At 40.8% G+C, this 24972-nt stretch overlaps 1 protein-coding gene across 3 annotated transcripts in view; it reads left to right on the forward strand.

The window, feature by feature from the left end:
• The first annotated feature begins 2402 nt into the window (after window positions 1–2402).
• LOC138759057 (microtubule-actin cross-linking factor 1-like) overlaps window positions 2403–24972 on the forward strand; it is a 34514-nt gene continuing 11944 nt past the window's right edge. Inside the window, exons 1-6 of one of the 3 annotated variants that reach the window (XM_069928913.1) lie at window positions 2403–2772; window positions 14666–14875; window positions 19022–19250; window positions 19465–19781; window positions 20642–20809; window positions 23435–23558. In XM_069928913.1, coding sequence (XP_069785014.1) covers window positions 2575–2772; window positions 14666–14875; window positions 19022–19250; window positions 19465–19781; window positions 20642–20809; window positions 23435–23558 — 1246 coding nt within the window. In that variant the 5' untranslated portion in view covers window positions 2403–2574. Of the gene's footprint in view, window positions 2773–6148; window positions 6300–7167; window positions 7658–14665; window positions 14876–19021; window positions 19251–19464; window positions 19782–20641; window positions 20810–23434; window positions 23559–24972 lie in introns of those variants that run through there. The other 2 variants (XM_069928914.1, XM_069928915.1) reach the window with 2 other exon arrangements.

Here is a 24972-nt window from a genome sequence, read left to right on the forward strand (position 1 = left end):
GGCCTCACAGTTGTCCCTGGACAGTGTATCTGAGGGCTCATTGAGCCTCCCTGGATGGTAAAGAATGTCGTAATTATATGTAGTCAATTCTATCCTCCAGCACAAGATTTTATTGTTTTTTTATCTTCTCCTGTTCTGGTTGGCGAACGTAAAAGCCATAGATCATTGGTCCTGACAAGGTTTCCATGCCAGATAATCTCTCCAGTGCCTTACTGCTTCCACAATGGCTTGAGCCTCCTTTTCCACTGCTGAGTCTCTCACCTCTGACCACTGTAGGGTCCATGAGAAAAAGGCTACCGGTCGCCCCTCCTGGTTCAGTGTAGGAGCTAGCGCTACATCTGATACATCGGTCTCCTCTTGGAATGGGATCGTCTCATCTATGGATGGCAGGATTGCTTTTGCAGTCAGGTCCTTAATATCTGTGAAGGCTTTGACAGCTGCTGGGCAGGTTGGGAACCGGAGGCTTTTATCAGTGGGCAAGCCCTGTCCTCATAGTTGGGGACCCACTGTGCATAATATGCAAAATGTCCCAAATATCTCTTTAAGGTTTTCTGTTAGTGTGGGACTGGGAGGTCTGGGAGCAGGTGCATGCGGACAGGGTCTGGGCTGATTTTCCCCGTTCTGTACCACATATCCCAGGATGGCCAGTTACCTAGTGCTAAAGACACACTTGTCCCTATTATACATTAGATTGAGTTCCTCTGCTGCCTGAAAACAAATGGAAGGTTAATGTCATGGTCAGATTGTGAGTGGACACCTACCAACTGATCCCTTCGCCATGCGGACACTCGGTCCTGGGCAAGCGTGTGCACCCTGTGGGACATTGGGGTTGGCTAGGGGTGTCTCAGAGTTAGCAACCCATCCAGGAGATCCTGGTAGTAGATCATGATCAGGAGGGCGACTTGCCGTACGCCTTCTGCCCGTGCTTGTCGCGATCCTTAATTGTAAGTCAGAAACCCAGGTGGTTGCACGGCCAATCCCGGTTCCGTTGAATTAACTAACAGGCGGAGCTGTATATATATATATATATAAAAATATATATTAGTCTATTAAATTGTGACTAACATCAACCACATTAGACAGAGTCCAAGTTAAATGCTAGTTTTAATAGACAAGTATATAAAGCAAGTTCTTGCCTCTGTGCAAGCCCAGGTCAGAATGGAGGAGCCTAGGATTGGTCGGCTTTATATATGAGGTTGTCAGGTGGTGGTGCTGGTGACCTAGAGGAGTAATAGCATATCACCACAGTATATTCTCCACTTATATAAATGCAGAACATTTATAAAGAAGGGCAAGACAGGTCAGGTGCCTATTCTTTGAAGGTGAAAAGAATGATGTCATTAGAACATAGAACACTACAGCACAGTAGAGGCCCTTATGCCCTTAATGTTGTGCAGACCCATATATTCGTTCCAAACTAAAATACTAAAGTCTTCCTGCCTTGTGACCCTCTATTATTCACTAATCTAGGTGCCAGTCTAAGGGTCTCTTAAATGCCCATAGAGGGGAGGCAGCACCCACTTTGGGAATCACTATGCGATGTTAACTTTTGGTTTACGGTATCTTGACCTTTTCTCCAGCACGGTGAAGGATGTGAATGTGTCGTAACGGCTCTTTGTCACAGAATTTACTATCTTCCATTCATCTTCACGTCCAACCCAAAACTGTACTCTCCGAATGTGATCTTCCCAGCAAGAAGCCAGTGCAATCCTCTGGTGTTCCATAAATGGAAGAGAGGTATTTCAGCCCCTGAATGCTGCTGTCCTGGTCAACCTGCCCGAAGGGCAGTGCCCACAGAACACCTGTGTAGGATTCCACTATTGTCCTGGGAGTTGGGGCTTAATGGGTTAGAGAAGAACACATTGTCGATGTTGACCACGGCATACCAGGGTTTGTCGCCCCTGCCCGTGATATCCTCCACCAATTTAACCACATCGAAAACGACCGCAGCAAGAGTGAGTAGGGGGGAGGGGGTGGGGGTGGGGGGGTGGGGAGTGAATTTGTCCAATTTACAGTATCATACACCACGTGCCATTTTTATTACAGACAGGCCAGATTGGGCTGTCTTATCACACCCCCTCATAGAGGAGGGTATCAATCACTTCCCCGATCTCCTTATAGCCCCCTGGCACCCGATCCAGGTGGGTGCAGACTACCTGGGAGGGAGGGGCAATGACAAGAGGAGTCCACCTGGCTGCCCCGACAACAATGGTTGGCGGGAGACCCTCAAATATAAACTGCCCCTTGAGTACATTCATTCCGAGAATGTGGGGGGGTTGGGGTCTCATTGTGACATCATAGCGAGAGAGTAAATATTGGGAGATTGCCATGGTTTCACTTGTCTTTCTGTATTATTGTGTAACAATAAACCCATTGACGACATCACACAGCCAGCAAACCCAGTTGCTGAGACTGCAGTCGTGTTCATTGTGAGGGTTGAACGTGGTGCGAGCGCGTGGCACAGTCTTTGCCGAATACCAGGGCTTTTTGGCCAAGTGAGGCTCACGGTGGTGACGTATTTGAATTACTACATCACACGTCACTGGAAACACCTCGCGTGTGACTTGCAGGAGAATGGGCAATGCCTTGTGCTGTCTACGAGTGGCACGAGTGGCTGGGGAAGAGGAGCAGAGTAGGAGATCCCTCACTCCTCGGAAAAGAATGACGTGCAACTGCTGCAAGAAGATCAGAGGCAGGTGGTTTCATTCCCGAGTTGCTGCGGAGGAATCGTCAGACTTCAATGTCGACCGCAGGGAAGAAAACACGCAGCAGGTACTCTCGGTCACGTGTGAAACCTTCTATGAGGCAATGTCGAAATGAACATAAGTTGTACTGTGTGCACAAGGTTCATTACTCACGTAAACATCAGACACTCATCCTATAAGGAGAGTTTGGTGTTTCGCAGCTAATTACCTCCAATTCAGTGTTGGTAAATCAGTTATGCTTTGTCTTATCTTTTTCCAAAGCATCTACAGATTGGGTGCTTCATTTATTCTGAAACTTAAACAAGGTCTTCAACAAGTGAATCCTACTTGGAATTTATACATTCCTACTTAATAAATGGGTCCAGATAGTCTTATTTTTGTAAATTAAAATGAAAAACATTCTCTTTCCTTTCACAGCACAAAGGATCCCCAAGGTTTAAAGTGTAAATGATAAAACTGGAATTACTGGATATTTCAATAAGAGCAGAAAAGGCTGGAAACTCCCAGCAAGTCAGGAGGTGACCAACCTGCTGACTATTTCCAACATTTTCTGTTGTTACATTTGAAGTATAATTATTTTTAATATTTCTTCTGGGAACAATTGGCTGTCAAAGGCAGGAATTAAATTCTCTTTATTGTTTTGGAGTAGGGAGAGTTTAGTGCTTTTTTTAGGAAGGAATATATGGGTTGGCACAACATCAAGGGCTGAAGGGCCTGTACTATGCTGCAGTGTTCTATGTTCTGTGTTTCTGCCATGGTGATTTAAGAGTAAATATTAACCAAGGACCCCCAGAAGAATGTGCCCTTTCCTTTGGTTTCTGCCCTGGAAGAAAGACTGATGTAAGACTGGAGTCCTGGTTTTCTAGCTGAAATCAAAACAAGAGTGTTCTTCGTAAAGATGCACCAAGAATCTGTGGTTTGCCTTTCATCAAATTCAAGTCAGAAACCTCAGCCTTGAGTGTATAGGTGTAAAATCTGAATGTCTCTGGGGATTGACCCTGTGCCATGTGTTCAGTTGCAATGCCTTCAGCAACCCTTGAACCAATGTTCATTGGGCCAATCCTGAAAGGTGTTTTGCCTTGCTTTTTCCAGATACTTTTGTTCTGTTCACTGCCATGGTTCACATGATGAAGATAATGCTTTGCAGTGGATTTGAAAATAGTCATTAAGTTTTAACTGTGACTTTTACCTTCAAGACCACATGCTTGTTCTTGGTAAAATGTTTTTATTGAGTTTAACATATAAGCATACATACAGAAATCTGAAAACCACGTGACAATTCATTCCATTACGAGTAAGGACACGCGAAGAAAACAAAGTTAATGAAACTACATTCAGGATGACTTGTTAACCTCCAAAACAATTACACTCCAACTCCAATCATCCAAAATCAGATTCGCTGAAATCCTCATTTATCCAAAAGTTTACAAAAATTCAAATAAATGAAGATATCCAAAACAAATCAGGAATCTGCATTAATCTGAAATATTTTTCAGAGACAAACTAACCTCTCAGGTTGAAAAAAAAATTATTGCACGTGAAATTAGAACATCGATTGTTCTCGTTTCAGGTAACTCCCTCCCCTCTCTTTTTCTATTCCTTCTTTACCTTCCCCTATTGACTTTTCTCTCCAACTCTCCCATCAAACTGCACACCACTCACTCCCAGCAAGTGGTTGGAAGAATCCCTTGTCCTGCCGTCATCCAGGAGAGCGGCCTCTCGTCAGCAGCCGGTTGGTCACAGCCCTTTCAGATAATCGGAGTTGTAATGTAATAAGAAATAATCTATATGGTGAACCCATTTATTGAAATAAATTGTACAAAACAAAAGAATAAAAAGAAAAAGAAAACAACTCGAAAAATTAAATCTAAAAAATACATCTAATCTAATGCCTCTCTCTAATCAAGGTTACCTTGCAGACAGAGTAAAATGGGGATTTTTGTTTAAGGTATTGGAAAAATTTAAATTTGGGCCACTCTTTATTGGTTGGGTGAAGGCCTTATATAAAAATCCATTGGCTAGAGTGGTGACAAATGGACAAGTATCTTCTTCGTTTATATTATCTAGATCAACTTGACAGGGTGTCCTTTGTCACCGGCTTTATTTGCTTTGGTTATTGAACCGTTAGCGCGAATGATTAGACAAGATGGTGATATTAAAGATATTAAGGCAAATGAGGAAGAGTATAAAATGAATTTATTTGCCGATGATGCTTTGATATATTTAACAAATCCTACGCAGTCGTTAGGAAGGTTACATGCAAGGTTGGAACAGTGTGGTGCATTATCAGGATATAAGGTTAATTGGGATAAGAGTGAAATGATGCCTTTGACAAGAATGGATTATGCAAACTGCAGATATTGTTACATTTAAGCGGTTGGATAAAATTAAGTATTTTGGGATAAATGTAGATGATAATTATAATCATTTATATGAGTTGAATTATAGACTATTATAGCATAAAATTAAATTAGATTTAAATAGGTGGAAAGATTTACTGATAACTTTAATAGGGCGATGTGGCGGCGCAGTCTCCCATGGTGTATAACGCCACATGGCGGAGCAGCCATGGGAAGATGGCGCTGTCAAGGTTTTCTCCCTGCCTCAAGTCACCTGCCCAGCGCACGCCTGGGGCAGCGATTCTGATATCACAATGCACGAGGTGACTGAGCTTAGGCTGCCCTTAAGCGGGCGCGGGCTGAATTTGAATAAAAACGTCATTAATGGCTTTCAATGTGGTGGCTGAGTCTTTCTTGGTTGTGTCCATCACGACAGTGTTTTAAAATGAATGTTTTCCCCCGTATTCAGTATTTTTGTCAATCAATTACATGTGGGATTCCTAAAAGGTTTTAAGGATTTCCATGTGCTGGGAAGATCTTTATTATGAAAAGGTAAATTGGCAAGAGTATCTATACAAAAATTGACTTGGAGTTTTATAATTACCACATTTTCAGGATTATTATGAAGCGGCACAATTCAAGTTTATTAATAGAATGGTTGGATCACAACAATCTTTACGTTGGGCTAAAATCCAAATGGCTCAGCTTCATGAACAAAGAATGCAACAGTTTATTTATAAATGGAATGCTCAACTTTTCCAAAATTATCCTTTACCGGTGTTAAAACATTTCATGGAAATATGGTATCGGACCAACGTTGCTATTGGTGCTGAGGGCAAAATTTCGGCTAAAACCCTTTGTATTAAAATAAGCTTTGTATAAAAATAAATCACGTATTCCTGAATATTTGGGAAAAGAAAGGTATTATCTTGGCCGAAGATTGTTATGAAGCTGGAAATTTTGTTTCATATCAGTGATAGAATGAAAAAATGGATCAGGTCCATGCTTAGTAACTTTGTTACTAGATAATTTTGGACACAGTTTGAGATTACCTCGAAGGAAGAGATTTGAATGTTCAATTATTGAAGGAGGGGAAATGGGATTGATTACACAAATGTATGCTTTATTACAAAATAAGATGCCTAAGTCGGATATTTATAAAGTGAGAAGTAAAAGGAAGAAGGATCTGTCGGTTTTAATTTCTCAGGATGATTGGATGACATTATGTGAGGACAGTGTGACTAAGCCAGTAAACGTAAGATAAAGATTCGTTCATTATAATTTTATTCATCAACTTTACTTAACACCTGAGAAGTTGAAGAGGTATAGATTTATCTCTTTGGATATGTGTTTTCAATGTGGGGAATAGATAGGGTCTTTTTTACATTCAGTATGGTTAGGTGATCAGGTGAAACCCTTTCTGAATGGAATTATGGAATTTTTATTGGGACATATGAAGTAAAATGGAGTTTGGAAATGAAATTGGATACATTTCAAATTGCATTTATTCAGTTGGAATAGGCAGTAGCGAGAAAATGTAAAGCTATAACCTGGAAAGATTAAATTGAATTAAGTATTCAGAGATGGCACATGGACTTGCAATCATGTATTCCATTGGAAAAGATAACTTACAATTTACGCCATCCGTCTACCATTTTTGTTAATGTGCGGGTCCCTCTGTGAAATGTATGGGTCTAAATATGTCATGGTTGATTGGTGACATCAAACCCGACTATGATGGTTTGTTTCTTTAGTTTGAGGTTGTAGAGGATGGGAGGGAGCTAAGAGAGGGGGTGGGAGGGGGGTATATATGGGGGAAATTTTTGTATGTTAATATGATGTGTTTTATTATGGATTTTGAATTTGATTTTAAATAAAGTATACAAAAAGAAGGTTACTTTGTAGACCACATGCTAATAGTTCCTTTCATTGTTGTTCAATAACATCTGATCCTTTCCTGCTTCTAAACTGTATTTCTGTGAAATCTCCACACAGCGGCTTCTCTGTGCATTTCCGGCACTACCTGATCCAATGCACTAATTGATAAGGTGGTGTCTGCAACCTATCTTAAGGAAGGCTGAGACGACCACAGATCGCTAGTGATTGTTGTTTACTTTCAAGCAAAGTTGGCTCGGCCAAGGGTTCTTCTCAGATCTCTGAATGTGCAGTGTGACAAGAGTTTTAGAGGTAGCTTGGAATGAATTACTCGAGCAGCTTCCACACACACACATTTGAAAAGCCAGAATTTTAGCAGGATTATTGCATCCTGCTTTTTGCAAAGGAGCAACAAAGTATCCACATACAGCTTGCCTAGGAGAGCATGTGGCGTTAGCAGGCAGAGTTAGAACAGCTTTGCTCTCAGAGAGGGAGGGAGTGAGAGAGAAGGAGTCAGAGAAATCTGTTCCAGAGGGACAAGCTGCCAAACTTTGGAAGGCTGCCTGGTCAAAGGAGAAGACTGATGGTCTGAAAGATGACCTGAAAGAAAAAGGATCATCCGGAGAACCCTGAAGGGGGCAAGTTCTGTCAGAAAGACAGAATTAAGAAGAAATCAGTTGCAGATGCTCTGGAAATGGAATCTCTCTCTCTGAAAACCAGCAAGAGCCCTTCTGAGTGGTAACCATATGTCTGTTAAACACCAAAGCTTGGTGAACTTTGTTAATGCTAATGTATGAGCACTGTTGCAAGAATTGCCTGCAACCAGTGAGATTGGACTGTGATCCAAAGAACTTTTCTAATCTTCAATACACATTACACTCACCTGCACTTAGTATTTGAGGGCGGATTAAGTGGGTTAGGTAGGTTAAGTAATAAGTTAAAGTTCAATTCTGTTTTCATGTTCAAATAAAATTCTAAACTACTTTTGTTTAAATAACCCTGTGTTGTCGTGCATATCTATTGCTACTGGTTTTTGGGGTCATCTGGACTCCGTAACATTTTATGGGGGCTCATCCTTTAGGATTTGAACATTGCAGTTTCATGATTTATTAGTTGATTGGGATGTTTTTGCAGGCTATTTTTACAAGCTAACAGAAAGCTTGTGTCTGGAAAAACTGCAGCAATGGATGTTGATACATTTTTGTTACATCCATCACCTGCAGAACTGCAGAAGGTGAGAAAATAGGAAGTGATGGCTATTTCTGAGGCATTGAAAATTGTTGAAGTTAAACATTGGATGAGAAAAGTACAAACGTAGAGGATTATAATAGTGAAATATTACATGTGAAGGAAAATTTGTTGAGGAAGACTCACAAAAGGACATTCCAGAATAATAGGCATTTTCAGAGAGCTCATGTGCACCAGATTAATAAACCTGTTCATGAGGTTAGGATGGAGCGGGATAGTAGGGCTGAAATAAAGTCTGGAGAAAATGTTCAGAAAAAAGATGAAGGAAAGGTAGGAAAGGACAGAACTTCTGTATTTATATGCCATTTGTGTAAGAAAGCTGGTCGTGTGACTGTCTAGTCTTGAAACAGAAAAGGTAAAAACAGGTTTAACCAGAACCATGTATACAGAAACAGTGGAATTTAAGGAGAGCAGAGGTGCATAACCTGATCAGTAGGTCATGGATGTTTTCAAGCCTTTTGTGTCAGAGGGCTTTGTCTCAATAAAGGAGGGAGAACCACAGGTTCCAGTTAACATTCTTAGAGATACTGAGGCTGCTCAGTCATTGTTGTTAGAAACCGTTTTAACTGTGGATCAAAGGACAGACACAGAGGAGACAACTTTGATTAAAGGTGTTGGAGATGAGGTAGGGTCAATATTGCTTCACAAGGTTGTGCTAAATTCAGAATTAGTCAAAGGAACTGTTGTAGTAGGAGTTACCCATGCAAGGTGTCTCGTTTTTGCTGGGGAATGATTTGTCAGAGAATAAAGTTGGGTCAGTTTTAAGATTGACAAATTGGCCTAGTAAGGATGTGGTTAGAGAGGATGGTGAGATATATCCTGCATGTGCGGTAACTAGGTCTGTGACTAAGAAAATGATGACAGCTGAAGATGATCCAGATGGGGGGAGTCACGTGATGGAGTAGTGGCCGGTCAGGGAATTCCAGCCCTCTCCGGAAAAGTTAAAAAACGCACAAAACACAAAGGTACAAGATTAAAATTTAAAACAAAGTAAAAATAAAGGTGAGAAGAAAATGGCAGCGAAGAGAGAAAAGTCGAAAACAACGGGAAGAAGAGAAGAAGAAAAAACGTCGGAAGAAGAAGGTGAAGGCCTTACCTGTCCGAGGAGGCCCGCCGCGGAGAGAGAAGCCAGCTCCCTCAGGTCAGTGGAAGTCCCGGGCTCGGGACTACAAAAATGGCTCGCAGAGCCGAGTAAAAGTGCGCAACCGCGCAAGAAAAAAAACACACTGACGGGAGGGGGAAACAGCTGCGGAGTCGATCTCCACAGCTGAGAGAGACACCTGCAGCACAGCAGCTGGTGCAGAACAGAGACAATAACGACAACAAGAAAGAAGAAGGTAAAAAGAAAAGAAGGAAACAACAGATGGTCAATCCAGAGGAAGAAGAAGAAGAAGAAGAACAGAAAGAAGTGGAAGAAGAAGAGAAAGGCAAGACAATGGATGTATCTTTTTTCAAAGAATATATGGAATCAGTGAAAGAATGGCAATTACAAGAATTTAATGAGGTAAAAAGAAGAATTAAGAATGCAGAAGAAAAAATGAATAAAATTGAAATGGTCATATCAGAGATAGGAAAAAGAGTGGAGAATGTGGAAGAACGAGAAATAATCGTAGAAATGGAAGTAGAGGACAAAAGAGAAATTAGAAGAATCTAATAAAAAAGTTAAAGAGGCACATGAGCTGTAAGCTCAGAAGACAGATATAATGGAAAACTACATTAGAAGAAATAATATAAAGATAGTGGGCCTTAAGGAAGATGAAGAAGGCAAGAATATGAGAGAATTTATAAAAGATTGGATCCCCAGGGTCCTAGGAAGACCAGAATTACAGGAAGAAATGGAAATAGAGAGGGCACATAGAACATTAGCCCCGAAACCACAACCGCAGCAAAAACCAAGATCCATTTTAGTAAAATTTTTAAGATATACAACAAGAGAAAATATATTGGAGAAAGCAATGAAGAAAATAAGAGAAGACAAAAAGCCACTGGAATACAAAGGTCAAAAATTTTTTTTCTATCCAGACATAAGTTTTGATCTCCTGAAGAAGAGGAAGGAGTTCAATACAGCAAAAACGATCTTATGGAAAAAAGGATATAAATTTATGTTAAAGTACCCAGCGGTACTTAAAATAGTTATTCCAGGGCAACAAAACAGACTATTCTCGGATCCAGAGGAAGCACGAAAATTTGCAGAACAACTACAAAACAAGCAGAGAGATGAAGACATGTAATGAGAGTAAAAATGACCACGAACTATATGTATGTGTGTATATGGGTATATGTATGTATATATTATATATATAAATATATATATATATATATATATATATATGTAGATGTGTATGTATGTGTGTGTATACATGAATGTATACGTATTTAGAGGAAAATATATAGAGTATAGATAAGAATTAATAAGGGAATGAAAGGGAATAGAGGGAATTAAAAGAGTGACCTTTGTTACATATGAAAATTGAAATCTTTTCCGGGGGGGCTGGGTGGGGATGAGTTACGGTCACTGCAAAATCAGTTGACATTTGCGAGTGAATTCGCAAATCCAAATGGAGAGGGGAGATGTGTTTGCCCAACAAGAGATAAAGGGCAACTCAGGAGGGGGAGGGGAGAATGGGGTTAAAGAAGTTTTAAATAGGAGAATAAGGAAAATGTTTGATGTTTTAGAAATGTTGTCTTATAAAGTGTTCAAAACAAGAAAACAGAAATGGATAAGAAGGAAAGGTGATGATGGAGAAATGGAAAGGGAAGATAAACAAAGTTTGAAATGGCTACGTTGAACTATATGACTTTAAATATTAACGGAATACATAACCAAATCAAAAGGAAGAAACTGCTAAATTTACTGAAAAAAGAAAAAATTGATATAACATTTGTGCAAGAAACACATTTAACTGAATTGGAGCACAAGAAATTAAAGAGAGATTGGGTAGGACATGTAACAGCAGCGTCGTATAATTTAAAAGCAAGAGGAGTAGCTATATTAATCAGTAAAAATGTACCAATTAAAATAGAAGAGGAAATAATAGATCCAGCAGGGAGATATGTAATGATAAAATGTCAGATATATTTGGAGTTTTGGAATCTACTCAATGTATATTCACCTAACGAAGAAGATCAAAAGTTTATGCAAGATATTTTTCTGAAGATAGCAGATACGCAAGGGAACATATTAATAGGAGGGGATTTCAACCTTAATTTGAATTCAAATATGGATAAAACTGGGAAAAAAATTAACAGAAAGAACAAAATAACCAAATTTATAATTAAATCGATGCAAGAAATGCAACTTTTGGATATATGGAGGAAACAACACCCAAAGGAAAAGGAATATTCATATTATTCGGGTAGACATAAAACATACTCAAGAATAGACCTATTCCTGTTATCAGCTCGTAAGCAAGATAGAGTAAGAAAAACAGAATATAAAGCAAGAATATTATCGGACCATTCACCCTTGATATTGACAACAGAGTTAGAGGACATCCCTCCAAGAATGTATAGATGGAAATTAAACTCCATGCTACTTAAAAGGCAGGATTTTAGAGAATTCATTGAAAGACAAATTAAAATGTACTTTGAAATAAATACGGAATCAGTGAAAGATAAGTTTATACTATGGGATGCAATGAAAGCGTTCATTAGAGGGCAAATAATAAGTTATGTAACCAAGATGAAGAAGGACTATAATCAGGAAACAGAGCAGTTGGAAAGGGAAATCTTCTTTTCTTTGGCTTGGCTTCGCGGACGAAGATTTATGGAGGGGGTAAAAAGTCCACGTCAGCTGCAGGCTCATTTGTGGCTGACCAGTCCGATGCGGGACAGGCAGACACGATTGCAGCGGTTGCAAGGGAAAATTGGTTGGTTGGGGTTGGGTGTTGGGTTTTTCCTCTTTTGCCTTTTGTCAGTGAGGTGGGCTCTGCGGTCTTCTTCAAAGGAGGCTGCTGCCCGCCAAACTGTGAGGCGCCAAGATGCACGGTTTGAGGCGTTATCAGCCCACTGGCGGTGGTCAATGTGGCAGGCACCAAGAGATTTCTTTAGGCAGTCCTTGTACCTTTTCTTTGGTGCACCTCTGTCACGGTGGCCAGTGGAGAGCTCGCCATATAATACGATCTTGGGAAGGCGATGGTCCTCCATTCTGGAGACGTGACCCATCCAGCGCAGCTGGATCTTCAGCAGCGTGGACTCGATGCTGTCGACCTCTGCCATCTCGAGTACCTCGACGTTAGGGGTGTGACTGCTCCAATGGATGTTGAGGATGGAGCGGAGACAACGCTGGTGGAAGCGTTCTAGGAGCCGTAGGTGGTGCCGGTAGAGGACCCATGATTCGGAGCCGAACAGGAGTGTGGGTATGACAACGGCTCTGTATACGCTTATCTTTGTGAGGTTTTTCAGTTGGTTGTTTTTCCAGACTCTTTTGTGTAGTCTTCCAAAGGCGCTATTTGCCTTGGCGAGTCTGTTGTCTATCTCATTGTTGATCCTTGCATCTGATGAAATGGTGCAGCCGAGATAGGTAAACTGGTTGACCGTTTTGAGTTTTGTGTGCCCGATGGAGATGTGGGGGGGCTGGTAGTCATGGTGGGGAGCTGGCTGATGGAGGACCTCAGTTTTCTTCAGGCTGACTTCCAGGCCAAACATTTTGGCAGTTTCCGCAAAGCAGGACGTCAAGCGCTGAAGAGCTGGCTCTGAATGGGCAACTAAAGCGGCATCATCTGCAAAGAGTAGTTCACGGACAAGTTTCTCTTGTGTCTTGGTGTGAGCTTGCAGGCGCCTCAGATTGAAGAGACTGCCATCCGTGCGGTACCGGATGTAAACAGCGTCTTCATTGTTGGGGTCTTTCATGGCTTGGTTCAGCATCATGCTGAAGAAGATTGAAAAGAGGGTTGGTGCGAGAACACAGCCTTGCTTCACGCCATTGTTAATGGAGAAGGGTTCAGAGAGCTCATTGCTGTATCTGACCCGACCTTGTTGGTTTTCGTGCAGTTGGATAATCATGTTGAGGAACTTTGGGGGACATCCGATGCGCTGTAGTATTTGCCAAAGCCCTTTCCTGCTCACGGTGTCGAAGGCTTTGGTGAGGTCAACAAAGGTGATGTAGAGTCCTTTGTTTTGTTCTCTACACTTTTCTTGGAGCTGTCTGAGGGCAAAGACCATGTCAGTGGTTCCTCTGTTAGCGCGAAAGCCGCACTGTGATTCTGGGAGAATATTCTCAGCGACACTAGGTATTATTCTATTTAATAGAATCCTAGCGAAGATTTTGCCTGCAATGGAGAGCAAATATAGAAAAAGAATTAGCAATGAAGGAAGATACAACTAAAAGTAGAGAATTGGCAGATCAAAAAATAAAATATGAAACACTACAAACATATAAGGTGGAGAAGAACATAATGAAGACAAAACAGAAATATTATGAACTAAGGGAAAAAACGCACAAAATCCTAGCATAGCAGCTTAAGACAGAACAAGCTAAGAAAATGGTATTGGCATCAAGGAAAAAAGACAAACAAATCACATATAATCCAACGGAGATCAATGAAAACTTTAGAGAATTCTATGAACAATTATACCAAACTAAAAACGAAGGGAAAGAAGGCAAAATAGATGAATTTTTAACTAAAATTGAACTACCAAAATCACAAATAGAGGAATAAAATAAATTAACAGAACCATTTGAAATAGTAGAAATACAAGAGATAATAAAAAAAAACTACCAAATAATAAAACACCAGGAGAGGATGAATTCCCAATAGAATTCTATAAAACATTTAAAGATTTATTAATTCCTCCCCTCCTGGAAGTAATCAACCAGATTGACAAAACACAAAGCTTACCAGATTCATGTAAAACAGCAATAATTACAGTAATACCAAAGGCAGGGAAAGATCCACTCGCACCAGCATCATATAGACCAATATCATTACTTAACACAGATTATAAGATAATAGCTAAACTAGTAGCAAACAGATTAGCAGATTATGTACCTAAAATGGTAAATCTAGACCAAACTGGATTTATTAAAAAAAGATGCACAACAGACAATATTTGTAAATTTATTAACTTAATTCATGCAGTAGAAGGGAGTAAAGCGCCAACAGTAGCAGTTGCTTTAGACGCAGAGAAGGCCTTTGAAATGAAAGGGGAGGGATTAGACGAAGGGGCCCGAGAAATGAAGGCAGTGTTAGGGAGACATGAGCAGGGAAATGATGAAGCGGAATTCCGTCGATGCCCGTGTGTGTGTATAGGAGGCTGGTCTTTAGTATTTTCCATCCTTTTCGTATTGATCCAAGACTGGGCAAGACCACGTGTTGCCCATGTGCATATTCCGATGAAATGGTGTGGAATGGCCCCTGTTTATAAACAGGCATCTTCCACTCAAGTGGTTTCACATCCTCCTCAATCCCAAGGGTTTGCAAATAGATGAGGGAATATGGAATTGCTGCCAGGAAAGTACAACACGTCTTCAAACTAACAGGATTTTGCAATTTGTAGGAAACAACAGAAGATCACCTACAAAAACATAAGAAGACAGTAGGTGATCTTCTGAAATGGTTGGCAGTCGAGGGTCACTATGGAGTTCATATCACCGAAGACGAATTCTACGCATTAGGTGATGGTTTCCAGATGGAGGAAGAGGACGATGCGATGGGGTCATTTGCTGAGATGGGCGAAAGACTGAATGACCACCAGCAAGGCCTGAAGGTATGAACACTTCCAGGTGTTTTGGATAAGTGTATATTCGAACAATTGTAAAAATATTTTGGATTGGACTTTTCATCAGAACCTCTGATCAGTACAGATTTGATGAAAGGCGACTGACTAAATTTCACTTAAATAATGACTAACACAATTTCCAAATAATGTTGAATTGAATTTTGACGATCTTCTCCCAATCCTATTCAAAGATCTAGCAGATCCTCTTTCTAACTCAGTCCTACTTTCTGTTCTTTGCTCTGGCCCAGTCACGCAAGTGATGAGAGATGACGGGAATATGATTAACTCACTAGTGAAGGGGCAGTGATTGACGATGGTCACAGAGGCCCTTCACTAACAATCTCACCATGGCAGCTTCTTAACAAAAACTCTTCACCTCAGTAATGCTGTATTCTCAGATAATGTGGATCTTGATGTTGTAAAGGGAAGAACCTCCTCCCCTATTTTGATAACTCCAGCACCCACTCATGTGATTAACTCTTTATAACCCATTGAATGGGCCATGCAAGCTATTCACAACCAAAAAGGGTTGAGGAAGCATACACCACCGGAATGAATTCTGGCGTAGCAACGTCACTGTTCGTCCACTCAACCAGGCCAGATCCTTGTGCAGATCTAGGGATTGGTTTGGAAAAGAGAGTGAGTAAGGCTACACCCCCTCACTACCACAATTTTCCTGTTGTTGAGGCAACTGTTGGTGACAGCAGGAGCAGAAAGACTCATCCCATGTTTCTCCAGGGGCTCCCTCAATTCTGATGTGTGGTAGCACCATTGTGCTAAATGGGATAGATTCAGAATAAATTGACAGCTGGAATCACAGTGGCCAAAAGGTACGATGGGCCTTTAACATTTGCAGCAGGAAAGTGTTACTTACCATCGTTAGTTCTCCCATTACAACCAAGACAAGTCATCACCATGGTTTAATAGGGAATGCAGATGCACATGAGGTGCCAGACTGATAATCTTACAACACTGGACAGTGGGCAGGCAATGCAGAAAAAAAAATAACATTCCAAAGACAGAATTAACCACTGATGAAATTTGAGCTCTGTCGTCCTTCCGGCTGGGTCATGAACAGTAAACAGGAAAAGAGGGACCAAGGGTCTCCTCATTCTCAGTGGTGGTAGGCCTCAGCTTCTGAATAACAATGTTGGGGTTAAGACACTTTCTAGCATGTTCCATCAGGTTCTTCCGACACCATCACAGAAATCACTTTCACCCTATTTGATTTACTTAGGAACACCAAGTGCAGCAGACAAATAGGACCAGACTCCATCACATTCGAAGTACTGGAGAAGTTCAGTCTAGATTTTTTTGCACCTCTTGTCACAGTTGATCCACTGACATCCTTCTGACAAAGTGGCAAATTCTTCAGGTACCTGGTCCATCTACCAAAAGCAGGACAAAGCCATACTTTATTTAATCAGCTGCCCGATGGGAAGTGTGTCGCACACACTGTGACATAAAGTGGCATTGTTCACCAATAACCTGCATAATGGTACTTCAATTGGGTTTTGTCACATGACTCCAGGTCTCCTTCTCACTGTGGTCCTAACATGGACCAGCCACTTTGAGTACTGTGATAACTAAAACAGATCAGAGGCTACCTGTCAAGCAGTAGGTGGCGAACCTTTGCTCCGCACTTGACTGGATGAGCACAATTCCCAAAGGGCCCAAGGACCTCAACAGCAGAGCAAAGCAGTTGGCTTGATTAGCCCTCCATTCATTCTCTCCACTGAGGTAGTCCTGTATTCTATCAACGGAGTGAACGACATCTACTCGACTCCAAGAATATGTCCAAAGAGGAGCCTTCTGACATGGAGAGGGACGTGCATTAGGTCCGTAGGAACATTACTACCTGCTGATTCCCCTCCACACTCCTCTCCCTTCTAACTGGGAAAGATATTGCCGTTCGTTCAGTTTGGGCCCTTGCAGGGACACCTGCATCTTGAAGCACTAATGTGAAAATGATAATTACCCAGAATGTTTTCACTCAAATGGGGATAGATTTTCACGTTTGTCATTCCTTAATATGCAGTGCTCAAGTCAGATTTTCATCGTTAAAAAAGAGCAAAGATCTTTAAACATTTACCAATTGATGTTATCTTCTTTTCGTAAAGCATTGCTTAACATGTATGCAAATTATTGCCCTGTGTGTGCTTGACAGCCTGGTTTGTTTTGGAATAAGGCGACTTGAATAAAGTCTTGTAAAGTCCAAAGGATGTTGAACAAAATGGTAAAGATCAATACAATAAAGTCACCGTTATGTCTCTGTGTGGGAGGCTTCTTAAATAACTTAGAGATGCAAGATTCAAATAGCAGAAGAGAGTTTACTTATTGATGCCTTCCACCATGCCAGGAAATGTTCATACTCACATAGACATGCACCCCACATTGGTGCACGACATTTACGACAGTGAGAAGGGTGTGTTATCTCGTCAGGATCATGTGAACTCTTTTGTAACTTCCTAGGAATACACCCTTCTCACTGTGGTAACCGTCGTGCACTACTGGGGGGCACCTATACATGAGTATGAGTGTGAACAGTTTCCTGAGATGGTGGAAGGCATCAGTAAGTAAACTCCCTTCTGTTATTTGAATCTTGCATCTTTAAGTTATTTAAGAATCCTCCCAGGTAACACGGAGACAGAACATGTTGGCAGTGGTCGGTCTGAGAGAACAAGAATAAAACTATAAAATGGATTGGAAGTGACTGAAATCTGAAGGGGAAGAAGAGAAAAAGTACACCTGGAAATGAATGGCTGGTGCAACAGCAGTTCACCCAGTGATGGACGGGAGGCTGAAGACATGGTTGAATCGTTTAAAACGTTTCAGCAGATGTACAATTTAGCAGTGAAAAGCTATTTTAAAAATGCAACAGCGAGGAGAAGGTTAGTTCTATACATGTCTGGACAGGGGAGCCAGGCCGTGACTTATTTAATAGCTGAGAGCTTACGGGGTGGAGAAAAATGATCCAGAGCAGATATTTGCAAAGGTTGTTTCTCACCTTGAACTCAGCTCTAATCCTAGACTTGAATGCAATGAATTTCAAGGTTTTGTGTAAGAGACTGATGAGACTGTTACTAACTTCCTTACTACACCAAAAATTAATGCTGCAAAATGCAGATGGAAGGATATAGAGGAAAGATTAGCTGATCCACTAATATGCCCATCCTGAAGTGCAAAAGTCTCTTCTAGGGAAGGATAGCTTGAAATTGGCCAAAGACTCTGACACAGCCAGAGTCTTCAAAGCCACGAGGACGCAAATGAAATCCCTATCAATGCAGACCCACCCACAGCAAAGAGAAGGAAGGGTTGATGCTATAAAAAATACAATCAGAAAAGTGCCACCCCCAGGACCTGTAGGAAGGGCAGCGGACAACACCCCTCCGTGACCAAAATGATTGCCCCGCATACGGTTCTGAATGTGGAGCCTACGGCATAGCAAACCACTGGGCGAAGATGTGCAAGTCTGGCGTGAAGGAAACAGTGATACCAGTGAAGAAAAAAGACAAGAAGATCCACCATCTCTTAAAAATGTTGACACACTCATATACATAGACATCCACCCCACAGTTACTTCAGTGAGAAGGGTGCATTCTTACACAGTTACAAACTAGTTCACATTCTCCTGACTAGATCACAGTCACCTCTCGTTAGATTTCACGTGTTCTCTTTTACATCATGAAAGAATATTAAATCCCTGAATTGAAAGTTAAGGATGAGATCATTCAAATGACAAAAGTTTAATGTGCTTAAGTTTAAATAAAAGTAAGTCTGTTTGACAGGGAAGGGACTGTGTACAAATACTGAAGGAGAGGATTTATTTTCTTGTCAGTCAAATTAAATATGGAATATATTCTACTCCATCTCAGCAGGATTCATCCTTTGACACAAGCAAAGAATTGTAGATCAAGGTAGTTGATTAAACCTCCGAAAGCATAAAACCATTTAGATTTCTGGACTTGAAGTACGTTTCCTGTGTGTATTTAAGGGTGTTTTGGTACCCTGATTTTTAATAAATTGGGAAACCTGAATATTTTATTTCAATTGCAAATGCAATAAATAGAAACCTTACCTCCCCCAAGACAACTTGGAGCAATAAAAATGAACCTAGGATTGTTTCTTTTCTAGGAACATCGCCAAAAGTTGTCCCAGAAAGAGCAAGAGTTGGTTTTGGCCATAGAGGCAGCTCAGACTTTCCTGGAACAAAATGTCCAGGACCCTTTGCGAGACGAGGAAGTTGCACTGCAGGAGAACTTGAATGTCTTGATGGAGGAGTACGAATCCGCTTTATCAAGTGCAGATTCTCAATTAAACGTGATTGAGGATCTGCATCTAGAACTGCAGAAGTTCCGAAAAGGTGAGGGAAAGTATTCATTTATTTTCCAGATTACTATAAAATACTATTTACTGAGAGTTAAAAAGAATTCTAAGTAAGACAACTGAAAGCTACATGTGGTTTGGAATAACCCCAACTTGTAATTATTACAGGATCCTGTCAATGTGTCAAAGTCTATATAATCTGGTATTATTTGATCATTTTGATTATTTCACCATTATATTCCTTTAAACAGATCATGATGAATTTGAAACATTAATGATTCATTCAGAAAAGGAACTACAAAAAATAAAAGCTGAGGAATTTGACTCCACGTCATTGACATTCAAACTTAAGAAGCAGAAATTCCTCTTCAATGATCTTCAGTTTCTCAAAGGGGATCTAAGATACCTCAGACGATCTTGGAAAAGTCTCTTCGATGCTGCCTTTCTCTTTGAAATCAGGAATGCAATTGAAAGCTACAAGATCCCAATTGATCCTGATGCCATAAGCCAACGTGTGGAGGAGACGGTTGAAAGCGCCGATGCTCGCTTCAACGCACTTCGATCAGAAGTATGACATATCTCCTTTTTTTTGACTAATAGCATTTAAACTCCAATTTTACTTTAGATCAGTAACATGAGAGCATTTTGATAGACTGAGCAACTTGTGTAAGTTTTAGTCTTATAAGAGTGGCTCTGGAAAAGGTTTGCGGCTGTGATTAATAATACCCATGAAGAACAGGAACAATGATCAAATCTTTCCAGTATTGTGGAGCTCTCTTGGTGGCCAAACTCACTCGAGTTGGACAGAGACCACTGCAGAAAATAAGTCATGAACTCATTTCCTTTTAATAAAATCAAATGTCGAACAGATCATAATTGGTGAAGATTTTCCAGACTGGCCTCCCACGTGCATTTGTCACTGAACACGGTGTAATGTGTCCAATCCACAAAGGTCACCTCGCTGGCTCAGTATGTCCTAAACCCAAGGGTTAGGCTTGAATGGCATAACAGAAATGCAGAGTGTTCGGCTGGAACAAGCCCAGCCCCAAAAGAATTTCTGTCTAATCTTCACTGACACACTAAATTTGTGAAGGTTTTCAATGCTTCTGATATATTCCTGACCATCAGTTTATTTTGAAAGCAAACTCAAAATATTAATTAAAAGATTTATTGACATAACAAGAAAATGGAACAGTACGGCAGGGTAACAGGCATTTCACCTTTGGTGAGGAGTGAACATTGCCTTTTTGTCTGTGACCCTCAAAAAACTTGATGCAGGGAACAAAAAAATGATAGTTGGCATAAGTAATGGACCAGTAATGTATCGCTTGACCCATTTTGGATCGATTGGACACTCGATATTTGATCGCGTCACAAAATCGTACATTTTAAAAATCCACATACTCATTCATTTCTTTCACTCTATAGTGCATTGGACTTGGAATCCGTCTTAGCACCAAGGTATTTGAACAATGGCAAGAGAAGGCAGATGAGCTGCGTTTGTGGCTAGAGAGAGTAGAAAGAGAAAGACGAATGGTTCAGCTGGAGGCCATCCCTAATCCAGAAATCTTGCAGCAAGAACTTGAAAATATCATGGTAAATTAAAGTTGTTATTTCATAAATCACTGTGTAATGTTGCTTATTCTAATTTACGAGTAGAATGATGAATGCTTTGAAATAATGATAATGTGCACATCCAATAACAGTGGTTAAGGCCACATGGGAGGTTGTAAGTTTGGCACCTGAAATAGGAAGTTGAGCTCCATTCATTCCAACTTGATCAGGTTTTAATGGGAGCCTGATGAAGATCCAACAGCCAATTTGCTTCCAGATGGTGGGGGCGAGATTGGAAACTGTAACAAAGAAGCCAAACAGTTCTGCTCTCATTGTGTGTCTATTTTCAGTATGGGTTTCCTCAGACCTTATCCATGTTTAATGGGGGCCTAAGAAAATGGTGGCAGAATTTTGGACGACCTCCAAGATTATAACAGCAGAGCAAAAAATCTCAGCAAATCATTAATGGGATCATCAGGTGCAGAGACGATAACTCCATAGATGGGGGTTTCAGGAACAGGTGAAGGGGGGTGGGAGGAAAGTGGTGATTTGGAGCACATTTGGAGGTAAGATTTGTTTGCAAAGTGGCAGAGATTGATTTATTCCAAAGAAGTATTCGAACCATAGAACCTTACAATATTACAGAACAAAAACAGGCTCCTTTGGCCCTTCTTGTCTGTTCCGAACCCTTTTTCTGCCGAGGCCCTCTGACGCACCTAGTCCATAGCCCTCCATACCTCTCCCATCCATGTACCAGTCCAAATTCTTTTCAAATTAAAAATTGAGCCCACAGTCACCACTTCAACGGACAGCTTGTTCCACTCTCCCACCTCTTCACTCTGTGTGAAGACGTTCTCCCTCATGTTCCCCCTAAATTTATCCCCTTCACCCTTATCCCATGTCCTCTGGTTTGTATTTCACTTGCTCTCAGTGGAACAAGCCTACCTATATTTACTCTGTCCTCCACATCATTTTAAATCTCTCTCTCAATTCTTCCCTCATTCTACACTCCAGGGAATAAAATCATAACCTGTTTAACCTTTTCCTACAACTCTGCTCCTGACGTCCAGGCCACATCCAAGTCAATCTCTGCACAATTGCCATCCTTCCTGCAGTTAGGTGATCCAAACTGCACACAATAATCCAAATTGGGTCTCACCAATGAAAATTATACTTTATCCTTTGATTGATCAAGGTCAATGTGCCAAAAGTTCTCTTTGCAACCCTATCCACATGTGACACCATTTTCAGAGAATGAGGTGTCTGTATTCCCAGATCCGTCTGTTCTATCATACTCCTCACTGCCCGACTGGTTACCATGTATGTCCTTTCTTGGCTTGTCCTTCCAAAATGCAACACCTCACACTCATCTGCATTAAATTCCATTTGTCAGCCCATGTTTCCAGCTGGTCCTGATCCCTCTTCAAGCTTTGAAAACCTTCTTTAGTGTCCACAACACCTGCAAGCTTACTCATCCAATTTACCCCATTATCATCCACATAGCCTTCCTGGTTTCTTTCTTGAGGTTTTTTCTTGCATTTTCTATACTCTTCAAGCACCTCATTTGCTCTGTGATGTCTATACCTGCTGCACACCTCTCTTCTTCCAAACCAGATTCCTAAGCCTGCTAATCTTGACAGGAACATGCAAAGTCTGTACTCTCCAAATTTCACCTTCGTAGGTCTTCCACTCACCCCGCACATACTTTTCCAGGTCAACACCTTCTCATTCCTTTCTAATTTCCTCAAATTGGCCTTTCTCCAATTTAAAATCTCAACCCGAGTCCCAGACCTATCCTTTTCTATCATTAACGAAACTAATGGCATCATGTTGACTGGAGTTGATGTTTGAGGAATTGGAATTTGCATCAGAAAGACAAATCAGAAAGTTTTGCTTTATTGAGGTGGAGGGCATTTCTGGTCTTGCAGTCAGAGAAAAATCGGACCATTTATTGCAATAATGGCCTGGGATTGATGGTCATGGAGAAAAGCTGTGGGCCATTAAGTGCTCGAGAGAATAGGAGTTGCAAACGGGTCGGATTGCTGAGGGAGAACACATATTTACCTTTGAAGGATGATGGATTGGGGAGAGGGGTCATCTGGAGTAAAAGTAGACAGGCAGAAAAACGATAATGCAGAATAACCCTCTGCAGCCAAATCTATGTCCATTAGTGGTGAAAAGCCAAATGAGTTCTTCAGCATTATTTTATCAATGCTGATGTAAATCTAAGCATCAGAACATTTTTAAATATTTTCTTGTGACCTTGATGGTTTGCAAGGGGACTTCAGGGCCGGTCAAGAGATGTAGACAAGATAAAGATGATGAGCTCAACAGCATCAGAAAATGCTCAAACATCAGGCGTATTAAATACCTCGAAGCATTAATGAGTAATGAGTAATGATCAATAGAAAGTTTGATCTGGTTGTTTGAGAAAATTCCAATATCCTGTGGTTATTGGGTCCTTGAAAATGTTCGCCTCCTCACCCCAAAGCAGGCCAGAGAGTTGTTGGTATTTATGATAATTTATAGAATCGCCTTCACAGGCTGTTTATCTCCTTGACCCAAAGACAATATCAAAATTAACCAAGGCATCGGCAAATCTAAGATATACAGAAATAAATATTAATTTTATTGTGAATGAGTCATTGTGTCATTTTGAAATCACAGGTTCTTCAGGGAGAAATTTCTGAACATGAAGATGGTGTCGAAAAGTTACAGGAGGCAGCAAAGTGCCTGCTGAATTTGAGCAATGACGTTGTTCCAAATATAGTCCAGCTTCGAAAGACCACAGGTACCATTTCAACATTTGATGTTTAGATCAAAAGGTGGTTCTCTAATTCCAACAAATACAAGTGATGCTTCCAGCTGGTAAATTAGACATTTTCAAATTGTGCAAATTACCAGTGGGGACCCACCAACCTCTTTGAACCATTCTAAATTATTTCTTGCAATTGATTGGATTTCAAATGTTGAATCAACTTTACCTAGCACGTCATAAATAGGCTATCATTTCATAAACAGCTCTGTAAATGACCATTTACTAAAGAACTGTGCACACTTCAATGTTTGAATAAAATGCAGTATTTAAGAAAGTTCAATCGAACTTTCTCCACTGAATTGTGGTCAGTGATTCAGACTCATAGGCCAGAATCGCAATAGTATTGCAAAATGTGTGTTTATTGAATGAAATTTCTGCTCGAGTGGTGCATCTTAGAAGTGTTGGGTCTTATAAAATTGTTGCATTAAAGGTACTGAATTGAGAACCATATTTGGAGCGTTGGAAATGAAAATGGCGGCAAATGGGAATTCTTGCAGTGAATTCGTTGAAAGTGATGCTCTGCGATTATTTAATAAAGCAGCCAGGCTCCAGTCATGCATACTTGTCCGTGGCTCATCAATTAAAGAGAAGATTGAATGATTGGAAACCAGACAACTTCCAATCATAGAAACAAGACTGGAAATAGGAAACAAATGTTAAAATATGCCAGCAAGTCAGTGAAGTCACGAGCTCCATCGAAATGTTAATGTTGCTTTTCTTTTTTCCAGATGCTCTATCAGCTCATTTATTTTTCTACATTTTTGTTTCCTTTCCTAAACCTCAGAAATTCTATATTTTCCGTTTGTCTTGTTGATCAGTTATTAATAGAAATAGAGGGTATGTAGAAATGGTAGAAGGTTAAGCAGCGGCCATTTACCAAGTGTGAACATCTGGCAAACATGCAGCCAAGGAAGTGTTTAGGGCTGTGATGTCTCAAAGACCCCCCAATGAGAGGGGATTTCTCATGCTGTGCTGGGAGGGCACTGAAGATCCATGCATCTGAGCACCTGAAGGGCGGGATACAGTTCTGGTGAGAACGGTTGCAGCTGCTCTCAGAGTCTTCTCTATTCAGCAGGGTATTCTTTGTTGTTCCTGCTCCTCCCCGGCCCCAGCTCCCCCCCACTTCACCTGCTCCTCTCGATGAGTAAAAGGCCTTGAAGTCAACATGTTTTCAACAGAGTTGCACAACTGTCCCTCTCTTTCTCTCTCCATTTTCTTTTGCAAATGTCCCTTCCTTTTCACTGTTCTTCATTTCACTTGTCTGCTATTTCACGCTGATTCCCTCCAAACTTTTTTCATTCCTTGCTCACCTTTTCTCTCGTCATCTTCTGTTCTGCATTGCTTTAAATATTACTAAACCCACAGTTCTCTCTCCAAAACAAAAAAA

Source organism: Narcine bancroftii, chromosome 3 (genome assembly GCF_036971445.1).
Source record: "Narcine bancroftii isolate sNarBan1 chromosome 3, sNarBan1.hap1, whole genome shotgun sequence".
Classification (NCBI taxonomy): Eukaryota; Metazoa; Chordata; class Chondrichthyes; order Torpediniformes; family Narcinidae; genus Narcine; species Narcine bancroftii.